The sequence below is a fragment of the Aedes aegypti genome, chromosome 2 (assembly GCF_002204515.2).
Source record: "Aedes aegypti strain LVP_AGWG chromosome 2, AaegL5.0 Primary Assembly, whole genome shotgun sequence".
NCBI classification, from domain to species: Eukaryota; Metazoa; Arthropoda; class Insecta; order Diptera; family Culicidae; genus Aedes; species Aedes aegypti.
Window position 1 is genome coordinate 136,372,184 of NC_035108.1, and position 12,743 is coordinate 136,384,926.

Below are 12,743 nucleotides of genomic sequence, written 5' to 3' on the forward strand. Positions count from 1 at the left end.
GCTTTTGGTTACTTGGGTGGTTATAATGCAAGTTAAAAAAAACTCTGGGTTTACCATAACGAGGAGTCCTATGATGCCTTTTGTGATGTTCATTCTTTGATTAGTAGGATTAATTCAGTGTCTGAAGAGTATGGACCAATGCACGAGTTCACTATTTGACGTTTGAACGGTGCCGTGTTATTTACGTGACTATGGTAACGAATAAATTCGGCACCGCTCGAATGTCAAATTTGACATTTGAGCGGAGCCTAATTTTCTCGTTGCCATGGCCACATAAATAACATGGCACCGCTCAAACGTCAACCAGTGAACTCATGCATTGATCGATAGAAGTAGCTTCTTTAATCAGCGTTTGGAAGTTACCACACTTTTCAACATGGGTATGATACGAGACCTGACTGTAATACAGTTAACTCTCCCTTACTCGATATTTCGTATCTCGATATCGAGTTAGAAAACCATAGTAAAATTTGGTTTTCATGGCTAAATCGATGGTCCCTTGGATCGTAGTTGCATTGGTTTTGTGTTCTGTAACTTGATACCTTCCTAACTCGATGGTTCCTTCAATATCGAGTAAGGAAGAGTTGACTGTATAATGCCAGATAGAAAAAAAGTAGAAAATTGTGTCGTAAATAAGAAACTACATTCGCCACAAGCTTTATTTAATAATTTACTACAAATTTACAAAAAGTGTTTTCCCCTTTAGTACACAGGAGCAATCATCATATCATGCAAACGGCGAGTCTGTTTGTCTGGGAGACGGAAAAATTTACTTATTACATACTCAATCTCCTTCCGGGTGTGTAACGGTGGCCACAACGTCGTAATGGCAAAATGTCTAAAAATATATTCCAATACCCAGAGCAAGGTACAAATCAATCAATGTGCTGTCCATGTAATATTAGCATGTGCATAAGCTTGTACTCACCTGTGGAAACGCATCGAGTCGTATGCTGAATTCTGCATAAGTTCTAACATTTTCAACTCGTATTCAAATTGTTTGTCGTAGCGCAGTTTGTCCTGGTGGTAACGCTGGCGGCAGACAACGGGGCTGCGGAAAGGCATGCATTACCATTTCCATATATTTGAATGAATCGAGTTATCAATGGTTTGGTTTTACTTACTAGGTGACCTTGAATTCGGAGTAACTGGGATACACACTGTCGTTGGAAATTTTCGAACGGGACGCTGTTGCAAACTGAACCGACTTACGATTAGCTGCACTTGCACGCTTCTTTCTTCCGACCATGATGAACGTTTGCGCGTTAATGACGGGCAAGGCTTTCTTTTGGGGGGGATTTTCGTCGTTATTGATTTCGCCCACTAAACTACTGATTTCGGTGGCACAGAATCAGTTCGCACGATCGATGAGTACAATAAACAACAGTCGTTCGTTGTCCAGGATACGACTGCATTGCTATAAAATGACCTATATCAACAATTCACGCACCTCTAGTATTTACCGAGGTGTTTAGTAAAGAATTATGTTCTCTATGTGTTGCAGACGTAACAGTAGTCGATGATGGCCCACGCATATTTAATGCTTGATGAACAAATCAGACATTGCATTTCATCCCGTCTTTCTTTTTTTCTGAGCATGATATGGATCGAATTGTGAGATACAATCTTAGAGCTCTGTGATCGATTTTGCGTCAATATCTTTTGCTCAGATGAGTTCTCTTGATCCCAGAAATCCACGCGTTTATTTTTTTTTGCCGAAACACACACATTTGACAAGGAATTCATAGTGAAATGGTTAACCGGGCAAATGCCCATCAATCACAAGCAAATGACTCATCAATCACAACTAACGTTGGTGAACAATACTTATTAACTACATACAAATTCGCCAAACATAAATAACGAAAGCTCGTTTTTTCAAATTGTGATAAGTTGTTCGAAAACTTTTCTATTTTCCGTAAAAATAATGATAAAACCATTGAATCTCCAAAAACGCATTACCACCATTATTGGAAAATGTTCCAATATCGTAAAATGGAACTTTCGTTGATGTTTTCCTTCAGTCCCAAAAGCTTTGTGCAATCTAAAGCTGATATTACTGCAATATCTTTTAAGTTGGAACTCCTGCAAAAGTAAAACGTTTTATTTTAACTGCTAAATCTTTCATTCATTTTAATTATATTTGGAAGCATCGTACAGTTGTCTTGAAATGTTTTTGTAGTTATATGCAACAGTTAACAAACCCTAAAAGCTTTGCAAGGCAAACTTGTAAATAACTGAAGGATAATTTGCATAATCATAATTTCAACAAGCCTTAAATTGTAATATGGGAAGTGGCCGATTTGCCTTGTAAACAAAACGAAAAGTTTTCCAGTACGAACCGTAAATCTTAAGCACACTCTATAGCACAATGCGCCTAATGCGATTTTCCTACCAGTTTTGCGAAATTTCGAGATTAGTCATTTTTTGGTAATATTCAGTGACTGACAAAATAGACCCCTTAACTATTATAATACAGTCTTAATTCACTGAACAAGCCAAAAGTATATGTGTTCGCAATCTCAAATTGGAGTTATTAGCACATGCCGGAAGTTGTGGGTGAATTCTGAGCTAAATTGTAATCCATGTGCAAATGCTTATCCTTCTCAGTAACTTTGCCGAAGACAGCATGCTTCCATTTGTTCGTATTTCCGAGTTATCGCATAAATAGCCCCTGCCGATCGCACAAGTTTGAATACTACATCTGCACAGCGATTGTCCGAACCTGGAAACGGCACCCAAACACACGATTCCAACGGCCATCGTAGGACCGTTTTTCATTTATTTAGTTAACATTTAAGGTGACGATGAATCGAAGCCAAACCTCAAATTTTCAAGAGCACAAATCTGGAGAACCGAACATCCGTTTAAGCAAAAAACTTAATCGATTAATCACTAGCTGGTGGTGACCAATCGATTAGGTTTTCAACTTAAACGGGTGTTCGGTTCTCGACATTTGTGCTCTCGAAAATTTGAGGTTTGGCTTCGATTCATCTGCACCTTAAACAGATAACACCGAATGAAAAATTTAACGCCACAATAATCGGTTCGTGGCCGCATCTTTCCATCCCCACCTTTGCCTTCTTATACCGACCCGATCCGAAGCGAACACCATCTTTGCAGGGTTGCTGTCCAGCATTCTTGCAACATGCCCTGTCCATTGTATCCTTCCAGCTTTGGCCACCTTCTGGATACTGGGTTCGCCGTAGAGTTGGGCGAGCTCGTGGTTCATGCTTCGCCGCAACACACCGTTTTCCTGCACACCGATAAAGATCGTCCTAAGCACCCGACGTTCGAAGACTCCAAGTGCTTGCAAGTCCTCGTCGAGCATCGTCCATGTTTCATGCCCGTAGAGGACTACCGGCCTTATAACCGTTTTGTACATGGTACATTTGGTGCGGGTGTGAATATTTTTTGACCGCAGCTTCTTGTGGAGGCCATAGTAGGCCCCCGACTCCCACTGATGATGCGCGTCCAACGTTTTTCACGACTAACGTTATTTTCAGCCGTCAGCAAGGATCCAAAGTAGGCAAACTCGTCGACCACCTCGAACGTATCTCCGTCTTTCGTAGCACTGCTACCTAGACGAGCCCTGTCGCGCTCGGCCCCACCACCTAACATGTATTTTGTGGTCGCATTCACCATCAGTCCAACCTTCGCTGCCTCGCGTTTCAGGCGGGTGTACAGGTCTGCCAACTTTTCAAATGTTCGGCCGACAATGTCCATATCATCCGCGAAGTAAACAAATTGACTGGAACTCGTAAAAATCGTACCCCGGCTGTTAAGCCCGGCTCTCCGCATAACAACTTATAGCGCAATATTGAACAACAGGCACGAAAGTCCATCACCTTGTCGTAGTCCCCGGCGGGATCCAAACGCAGCTATCAACCAATCGGCGATGATAGAAGAGTTCGTTAGTCCAGACACAAAATAGGTCTTCAGCCCCCCAGCAGGCTGCTCACATGGGCGGCTGCTGGCAAAGGCTGATTCGGATAGTGAAGATAAATCTCATGGCAATTCGTTCTACCGCTAGACTCACGGACAAAGAGCTAAGAAATACACTTGCTCACGCTCCACAGTGACTCAGCCCCAGCGTTGTCCCCCAATCACTTTCTTTTCGGATCGTCCAACGCGTCAATGCCACTGACAACTGTGGACGATAGTGGAACCACATTACAGCGAAGTTACCGTACCTTCCAAATGCTCGCTAACCAATTCTGGAAGCGTTGGGTGAACCTTCCAGAAATAGCTAGGCGAACGAAATGGTTCGCACCAACGAAGCCGATATCCATCGGTGACATAGTGAGCATCGTTGATCCCAAGCTTCCCCGAAGGGAAGAATCATCCTTGTCAACGAAAAAACGCGACGGAACTATCCGGTCCGCCACGGTACAAACAGCCAATGGAGTGTACTAACGGTCGGTTACACAGCTAGCCGTCCTAGACGTTCAGCGCAACCGAAAGTTAACGTAGGTACCCGGAGGAGTGTTGCCGGCGCACAGCCCACTGTTCTGACAACGCTACCACAGGAAGCCGTAGTTGTACCTAGCGGAATCTACTGATACGGTGAGCTGTGATAAGCGAATAGAGCTGTTAAAACCTAAATCTACTCGAGAGTACGTGTACTTGCTGATAAATATATAACAAACACAAGCTCTGATGGAAAAACTTTAATAATACGATACAATGATTATATTACTCCAATTCAGTTTAATTTCCATTTTTCAATCTGAAGAGACGATCGACTTTTAGAAATAACGAGTCATGCAACAAAAACTTTCAGAAAACTGTTTAAAAAGCTATCATAGTAGCCATGAAATTTCGAATAATGTAGATGGAGGTGTAGATTAAAACTGGGTACATATTTGTTTTTCTTCAATAATTCAAATGATATAGTATGCCATGAAAAACTTGATCATGTGTCAGTTCATTGTTGTCATCATGGCTCGAGGTGAGCAATTTATTTTGTAAATGTGTTACTTTTAATTTTGAAGCATATTCATGTCGATTTCTCTAAACACTAAAATTTCATAGCACACGATCTCTGGTCGAGAGCTTGTAGATTAGTTTTGAAGCGGGAAGAGCGTTGATCCTTGGATGTTTCGAAACAGAGGATATACAGTTAACTCTCCCTTACTCGATATTCCGTATCTCGATATCGAGTTAGAGAACCATAGTAAAAGTTGGTTTTCATGGCTAACTCGATGGTCCCTTGGATCGCAGTTGCACTGGTTTTGTGTTCTGTAACTCGATACCTCCCTAACTCGTTGGTCCCTTTAGGGGCCTATTTTGTAAATCGAGCACATTCATGTGACTCGTCTGTAATCACTATCGATCAAAGTAAGCATGCATATTTCAGATGTCACTCGTCGACTCCCATAGTAATCCAGTCACATAGAGTGACAACTGTCGAAAAACTCGAGTGACAGACCGTGTCGAACGATATTTTTTTGGTCGACAGTGACTCCAGTCGAGTCATTTTGATCGACTCGACTTATAAAATAGACCCCTTAATATCGAGTAAGGGAGAGATGCCTGTAGATCAAATGTATCAATTTTGAGGTTCCTTCGATTTTGGGAACTGTTAGGCTGTTGAACCTTAAATATATGTTTAATCCCCGAATTAGCTTTAATTTTGAGCTTCCGGAAAACTGTAACAGACGAATTCGAGTTGAAATCCAAAGCCAGCTTGTTATGTGAGCAGATATAATAATTTCATGAAATAATAAAATGTATTTTTCTGCTAATTTTAAAATACACTTAAATATTTGCCACGAACATATTAATTGCGTAATGAAAAGAAAACCGTAAAAAAAATAATAAATCTCAAAAACACCAAAATATACCTCTCTGAAATTTTGACGTCCGTTTCATCAAGTATTGTTCTATGTTGCCTGAAAATTTGGGCTTGCGATTTTTTGCGCTTGTGGCGATATTTATTCAAAAAAATTTCTCTATTTTTCAAGTTTTTTCATAATTTTATAATTTTTACGCGTCGTATTATTAAAGTTTTTCCATCAGAGCTTGTGTTTGTTATATATTTATCAGCAAAAAAATATTATATGATATGGTTCTTAGGAAAAATGTCAAATTCGGTGGAAAAAATCGTTTATTCAATAAATTTCTCTAATTTTGCCAATAACTCGAAAACAGTAGGCTGTGGAATTTTGACGTCTTCGAGAGAGTTGTTTATTTTATCATAATGAACAACTTTGCCGAGCATACCAAGTCTCTAGAACGTCACAGTAAAAAGTTAGATTGTGGCGCCACCTATGCGGACTATTTAAGAACTATCCGTTTATGTCAGTAGATGGTCCTCGTTGTTACAAAAAAACTTTGCAGAAGACACCAAATACCGGAAACACTTCGTTGCCGAGATATTAATTTTGTCCCGCCAGATTGCGTTCCTGGCCCATAGTGCAATGATCGAATTTCGAACTAAATTGTAACCCATGCGGAAGTTCTTGGTCCCCATTGGGACTCCCAAACACAAGTTTGCTGAAGACAGTACGTTCTCACATGTCTACATTTCGATGATGACTGCAGTTTTCTGGACTGAGTATACTGTTATCCCACTTTGAAATCTCCTTTGAAATGCGATATCCTTGAAGTCATCCCATAGTGGTGATATATAACTGGAAAATTTTTCATCAAAGATTATCCCTTCTTTAAATTGAAGGCTGTTGAAATGGAGTTAGTGGTGCTAATGTTTAAATCAGATTTATTTTTCGTCTCTTATAAATAAGTTGCTCTTTATAGACATACTATTTCATTCATAATTGTTATTATTGCTTTTTATATTGCCATCATACATTTCCCCTTCTTTGACTTATAGGCTATTCTTTATACTTATACGGTTAATTCAATGATTGAAGGAAAGGGCTGTTTGAAAAATCACCTTCTTTCAATAATATGCTGGATTCTTCCTGTTCTAATAGTTATTGGAAATGAATATTTCCTTAGATAAATTTCGTTTTGATTTGCTGTTGAATGATTATGTGAAACATTTGGTAATCAGATAAGTTGTAGGAGCTCTATGCAATAAAATCGGGAATATGAATGCACGCCCCGCTTAACGATGAATACAGTGGTATGTTGAATTCAAACTTGACTTCTTCTTTCTGGCGTTACGTCCCCACTGGGACAGAGCCTGCTTCTCAGCTTAGTGTTCTTATGAGCACTTCCACAGTTATTAACTAAGAGCTTACTATGCCATTTTTGCATGCGTATATCGTGTGGCAGGTACAAAGATACTTTATGCCCTGGAAAGTCGAGAAAATTTCCAACCCGAAAAGGTCCTCGACCGGTGGGATTTGAACCCACGACCCTCAGCTTGGTCTCGCTGAATAGCTGCGCGTTTACCGCTACGGCTATCTGGCCCCAGATGACTTCTGTATCTAATTTTACTTTTACGACACGATTTTCGAATAAATTGATTGAAAATCATCGAAAATTGTTTGCAGAAGAGGCAAAGGAACTGTTCTCACTACATTAAATTGATGAGCAGACTTGGAGTAGGAATGTAATGCCAAGAAGATGGTTGTCATACTACCAGAAAATTATTGTTAAAGATAATGTCCTAGCATAACTTACATTCTTGATTGTTGAGGTAATCATTTGCATTATAAATACTAATAACATAAATTGTCATAGGGAAAGTGATTCATTAGTTGTGGGTGTTCCTATAGTTGCGCTAGTGCCATTTCCACTGAATTTATTACATTAGCCACGGAACCGACACTGCAGAAACAACCGACACTACAGAAAACAACGGATATCGCAACTATAGGAACACAAATTAAAAATATACCGCAAGCCAAGATTGTTTGAGATTAGCGTTTTGAATTGACAAACTTTCGTAGAAATACAGTATCGGGACAGTATGCATGGAAAATCAACGATGGGACTGTATATTCCCCTCTCACAGAACCACTCAAACGCACGATTAGGCATGTAGTGTAGTATTTAAATTTTGTTGATTAGAGCTCTGATAATAAGTTCTTTTCCTTTTAATTTAATCCGCGGCATACATCCGACCAAAATGTGGCTTTGGATTTACTATAAATACACTTGTTTGACAGAGTGCGTAGCACGTAAAACAATCCCGCTCTTTATCCACTGAACGGCTGCCTGACGGTGCTCTTTAAGCGACGGATTTGTTTATGCACAGCATAATTCCCAAAACTAAACAAATATGATTACGCTATAGTGCATTAGCAAGCGAAGGGTGGCATGGCACCAGGGTTCAACAAACTGAGTAAATTGCATAGTAAGTGCAGACGTGCTCGTTAAATGTGATTGATATGCGGCCAAATGAAATAGAGGAATATGCTTTTCCAACGGGCAATTTTGTTCGGAATCTAATAAATGTGGCAAATAGCCATCTAAATGACTAACTTAAAATTGAACTGCGATCTCTTGAGCTGAAGTCACCGGTGCAATTTCAGGTACTTCACCTTCTTGATCTTCAGGCAACATCGAAGCATCTGCTTCATGCGGTACTTCGTTGCTTTCCAAATTGATCACCTCTGCAGGAGTTTCCACAATATCCACGACATTTGATCGCATGGTACTTCTCCTAGTAATTGTTTCACTGACACCTGGTGCTGCATCTGTTTCCGTAACCGGAGTGCCTGGACGAACCGTTTCAATGGCTTCAGCCGGCTTCTTGCCTCTAGTTTTGCTATACCCTGTGATTTTAGATGGCCTCAGTGGAGGGTGCAAGCGTAGTTGCGGTGGCAGTTCATCGTCCGGATAGAGTCGATCGCAGAAGTAGACCCGCTTTATGCGCACATTTGCATGGATCTGTATTCGAACGGTTTCGATGTAGTTGGTGCCATACGCACGACGCGTAAAGTCAGCCAGATTAAACTGAATTTGATTCCATCCGGGAGTGAGAGCCAGAGGCATGACCGTACAGAAGTTATCTACACGTGTCGCACTCTGGTAGTTTGACGCGCGAAAACGTCGCAGCAAGTTACGGTCGTCCAGTATCTGTGAGTGTTGATATAGACTTAAGACACTTTTACGAATAATGTTTTGCAAAATAAATACCTGTATTTCGAAGGAGAAGAACTTTTTGAGATTCTTCACCAGTAAAACAAGGAATGGTAGCTTCACGCCAAGAGATGGACAGGGACATTTTGGAGCAACCATAAAGGTGGTGGCAACGTTGGCGCCCATTAGCTCAAATGACATCAGCTTGAGCTCTTCATCTGTAACCCGTTTGGCGTGGCCATTCTTGGTGACAATGTCCCATATTTCAAGTGGCTTACTTCCGCTGCTACTGAAAACTGTTAAAAAACCCCGCTGATATGTGTTTCGAAACATTATCAGGCTACAGTCTGTTGATGGCCTGATAAAGATATCGAAATTGACGTGAAACGGCTAATGACCTACTACGATCAAAAGGCATTTGCTGTTCTGACCCAGTAAATATGACGGTTTTGCTAAAAAAAAGAACAGTATCTTCATAAGTTAAATATGATTTGAAAACATCGTATAAAAACGAATACGTAGACGATGAATATTCTAAACAAATCGCTTAAAGAATAACTCAGGGAGCATCTACTTGAGTTCAACGATGAAATCAATCAATAATTTTAGTTTCAGGAATTCTTGTAAACATTTTTACAGCCATTCTTTCCATATTTCATTAGAAAAAAAAACCGGATTCTTGAAACAAATTTACATGGTTACTTTAGGGCCCAAACGGCTGCTAGTAAACGCGCAACTCTTCAGCTAGGTCAAACTGAGGGTCATGGTTTCAAATCACACCAGTTGAGGGTTTTTTCATACAGGAAATATGGTTCAAACTCAAATTTTGAGTGTATTTTTTCTGTCTCCCTTACAAAATGTCACATGACACATTCCAACGTAACGCGACACCACGAGGAACCGACTTTCATTATCAAATTAGGCCTGTTCTCGGAAATATGCCTTGTGGTCATGTGATTAAACAGGTTTTTTATCTTGCATATTAAATGTCTTGATGTTGTGACACTCATTTTGAAACATAACACTGTATATATGGTAACTAAAAGCAGTTGCATTTCATAACGCGACACCATCGCTGAAATGCACTTTTTCAAACATCACTCTATAATCGCCTATATCTGCTCTGCTAAAATTTTTACAATTCGGGTTTGTTCTAGGTAATCCTCATATTTATTGAGATGGTCGGGTTTCATATTTTTCAAACCCGAACCCGACCCGTACCCGACTTATTTTATTTCTTCAAACCCGGACCCGACCCGAACCCGAGACAATAATTGAAAAGCAAACCCGGACCCGACCCGAACCCGAAAAATTTTCGCTATTCAAACCCGAACCCGACCCGAAACCCGAAAAAGTTTTCCAAGAGAAACCCGAATAAAACCCGAGCTCGAAAAGATAATAAATTCATTGTTTCCGATGCATAGAAACGCTTTCAGGTTTTTACTCTGTTCACAATTCTCATCGAACCCGACCCAAACCCGACTAAACCCGACTTTTTTCAAGCCCGAACTCGACCCGTACCCGATAATTTTGTAGCCTTCAAACCCGACCCGTACCCGAACCCGAAAAATTTTAAATTGAAAACCCGAGACCCAACCATCTCTTATATTTATGGATTGATAAGATTCAGAGTGTGACCTCAAACTGGAAGGAAATATTGAATAATTGCAGAAATCATTGATTTGATTTTATGAGCGCCGCGTTACGTTCATCTTCCAACAGGGTCCTGCAAATGGTGTCTCGTTACACAAAAAGCATTTTTTATTTTTATTGACAAAATCGGTAATGTTGCTTTCAGGTTTCAGGAAAAATGTGTAGTATTGTTATTTGTTTAATACATTTAATACATTCACTGATCCGACACTGGTTAAAATTAATTTAATGTTTCTGTGCAACCCTTTGAAAATGTCGTGCTTAGTTGGCGCTTGTGGTCACCACATAAATTTAACTATTCTTTGCAATAATATTTAGATATTTATGTGATTTTTTAAGAATGTTTCCGGTACAGTGTTTTCGGATGGCGACGCGAATAATCTTGAGCTTTGATACATGTTAGAATGATTGAATTTGATTGTAAAATAAAATTATGTAAAACTTTCAACGATGTACTTTTAAATGTATGCTTTCGGCAAAGTCGACAAACAGACGTTTATGGGTGTCGGAACTACCGGAAATTAAATAACACAGTGGAGTTAATGGATCTGATAAATGGGTAAAATAATTAAAAAGATTCAATAAATTATTTTAAGAATATTGTTTCGGAATTTTGTAGACGACCATAAAAGCTTCCACGTTTTTGTGAGAGGTAAATAAAGTAGGTGTACAAGTTATGGACATAATGGTTCACTATTTCGCCATACGTGATTACTTTAATGTCTTCAAACTTTGAAAATGTTTGTGTGTTGTAGTAGTTAGATTTAACGTATATCTTGATGTAAAAACATTCAAAAAGATTTAAAATGTGAAAGTTATTAAAATTTTACATATGGCCAAATAGGAAACCACTATGGTCATAACTGGTACACTTTCCCTATGTTTCTTTTTTTTCTTTTTTACACAAAGCTAATCAAATAGCTCTGGTTTTAAGAAGCGACCGAAATCTTATCAGAAAAGTATCGGTCCCAACTGTTGCGGATAAAGATACAATCAAAAGCAAAATTGTCATGACAATCACAGAGCGCAACATTGTTGTAACCTTTTCAACTCGCGATTAATCAGTTATTTTAAACACAAAACCATTTTTTTTATGGATGCCGTTCGATAATGTGTCAATGTTAATCAGCATGGAAAAAGTTCTCGAAAATTGCAATGCGAAACCCAAAAAATCGCTACGCACGTGCTGATCGATCATTGTCATATTCTGTTCAAGTGGTGATAAACTGATGTTGCGGAATAACATTGTTGCAACAAGAATAGGAGATGACAATGTCTTTATTGCTGCGTCTTGGGTGACAATTGATTCACTGACCTGGATCACTGGAAAATCCGCAATATTCATAAAAATTATCAATTTATAAAATCATCCAATCAGGACTGCCCATGGACCACTACAACTCCCTTTGGAAGATCCGCAAAACTGGTGGTAAAATTCATCCTAGACCACTGTGCGTTTTTTTAACACGTAAACAATCATAATTAAAGAACATATAAAATTTGTAATACACGTATAATTGGGGGCCTTTCTTAGCCGAGTGGTTAGAGTCCGCGGCTACAAAGCAAAGCCATGCTGAAGGTGTCTGGATTCGATTCCAGGTCGGTCCAGGATCTTTTCGTAAAAGAAATTTCCTCGACTTCCCTGGGTATAGAGTATCATCGTACCTGCCACACGATATACGAATGTGAAAATGGAAACTTTGGCAAAGAAAGCTCTCAGTTAATAACTGTGGAAGTACTCATAAGAACACTTAACTGAGAAGCAGGCTCTGTCCCAGTGAGGACGTAACGCCAGAAAGATGAAGGAGAAGTATAATTTGTATTGAAATTAAAGACCACCTTGATCACCGAAGTTTATTGCAAAATTGATCAAATTCATTATTATACAACGTAAAGGATGAATGTCAACATAGATAAATGTCATGACAAGACATCTAGAAGATTTGAAAAAAAAACTACGTGTCTAAGTTGATTTTTACGAGATGACCAATTTTTAACGGTTGCTCCAGATCCTCTTAAAAGCTTTATAGTGGCCACATATATCCAAGAACAATCCCAATCATCCGTTATGTTTAGTATTTGATTTCTGATAT

The 12,743-nt window shown here is 39.4% G+C and overlaps 2 protein-coding genes across 2 annotated transcripts; both read right to left on the reverse strand.

The window, feature by feature from the left end:
• Window positions 1–621: 621 nt before the first annotated feature.
• Window positions 622–1,388, reverse strand: LOC5573670. The gene is made up of 3 exons (XM_001660942.2): window positions 1,125–1,388; window positions 929–1,051; window positions 622–838 (listed from the first exon to the last, which is right to left on the reverse strand). Exons 1-3 carry the CDS (start codon window positions 1,247–1,249, stop codon window positions 703–705), a joined length of 384 nt encoding a protein of 127 aa, XP_001660992.1. The 5' UTR covers window positions 1,250–1,388; the 3' UTR covers window positions 622–702.
• Window positions 1,389–8,327: 6,939 nt separating this feature from the next.
• On the reverse strand, window positions 8,328–9,393 carry LOC5573669 (cilia- and flagella-associated protein 20). Its single transcript, XM_001660941.2, has 2 exons — window positions 9,055–9,393; window positions 8,328–8,994 (listed from the first exon to the last, which is right to left on the reverse strand). Exons 1-2 carry the CDS (start codon window positions 9,328–9,330, stop codon window positions 8,398–8,400), a joined length of 873 nt encoding a protein of 290 aa, XP_001660991.1. The 5' UTR covers window positions 9,331–9,393; the 3' UTR covers window positions 8,328–8,397.
• Window positions 9,394–12,743: the final 3,350 nt, after the last annotated feature.

Bases quoted from the DNA above. Each gene is read 5' to 3' on its own strand.
- LOC5573669 (XM_001660941.2), bottom strand. From the start codon at position 9,330: ATGTTTCGAAACACATATCAGCGGGGTTTTTTAACAGTTTTCAGTAGC. The intron at 8,995-9,054 runs GTATTTATTTTG...CAACACTCACAG, and splicing joins TCTTCTCCTTCGAAATACAG to ATACTGGACGACCGTAACTT.
- LOC5573670 (XM_001660942.2), bottom strand. From the start codon at position 1,249: ATGGTCGGAAGAAAGAAGCGTGCAAGTGCAGCTAATCGTAAGTCGGTT. The intron at 1,052-1,124 runs GTAAGTAAAACC...GCCTTTCCGCAG, and splicing joins TCCGAATTCAAGGTCACCTA to CCCCGTTGTCTGCCGCCAGC. The intron at 839-928 runs GTGAGTACAAGC...ATATATTTTTAG, and splicing joins GACTCGATGCGTTTCCACAG to ACATTTTGCCATTACGACGT.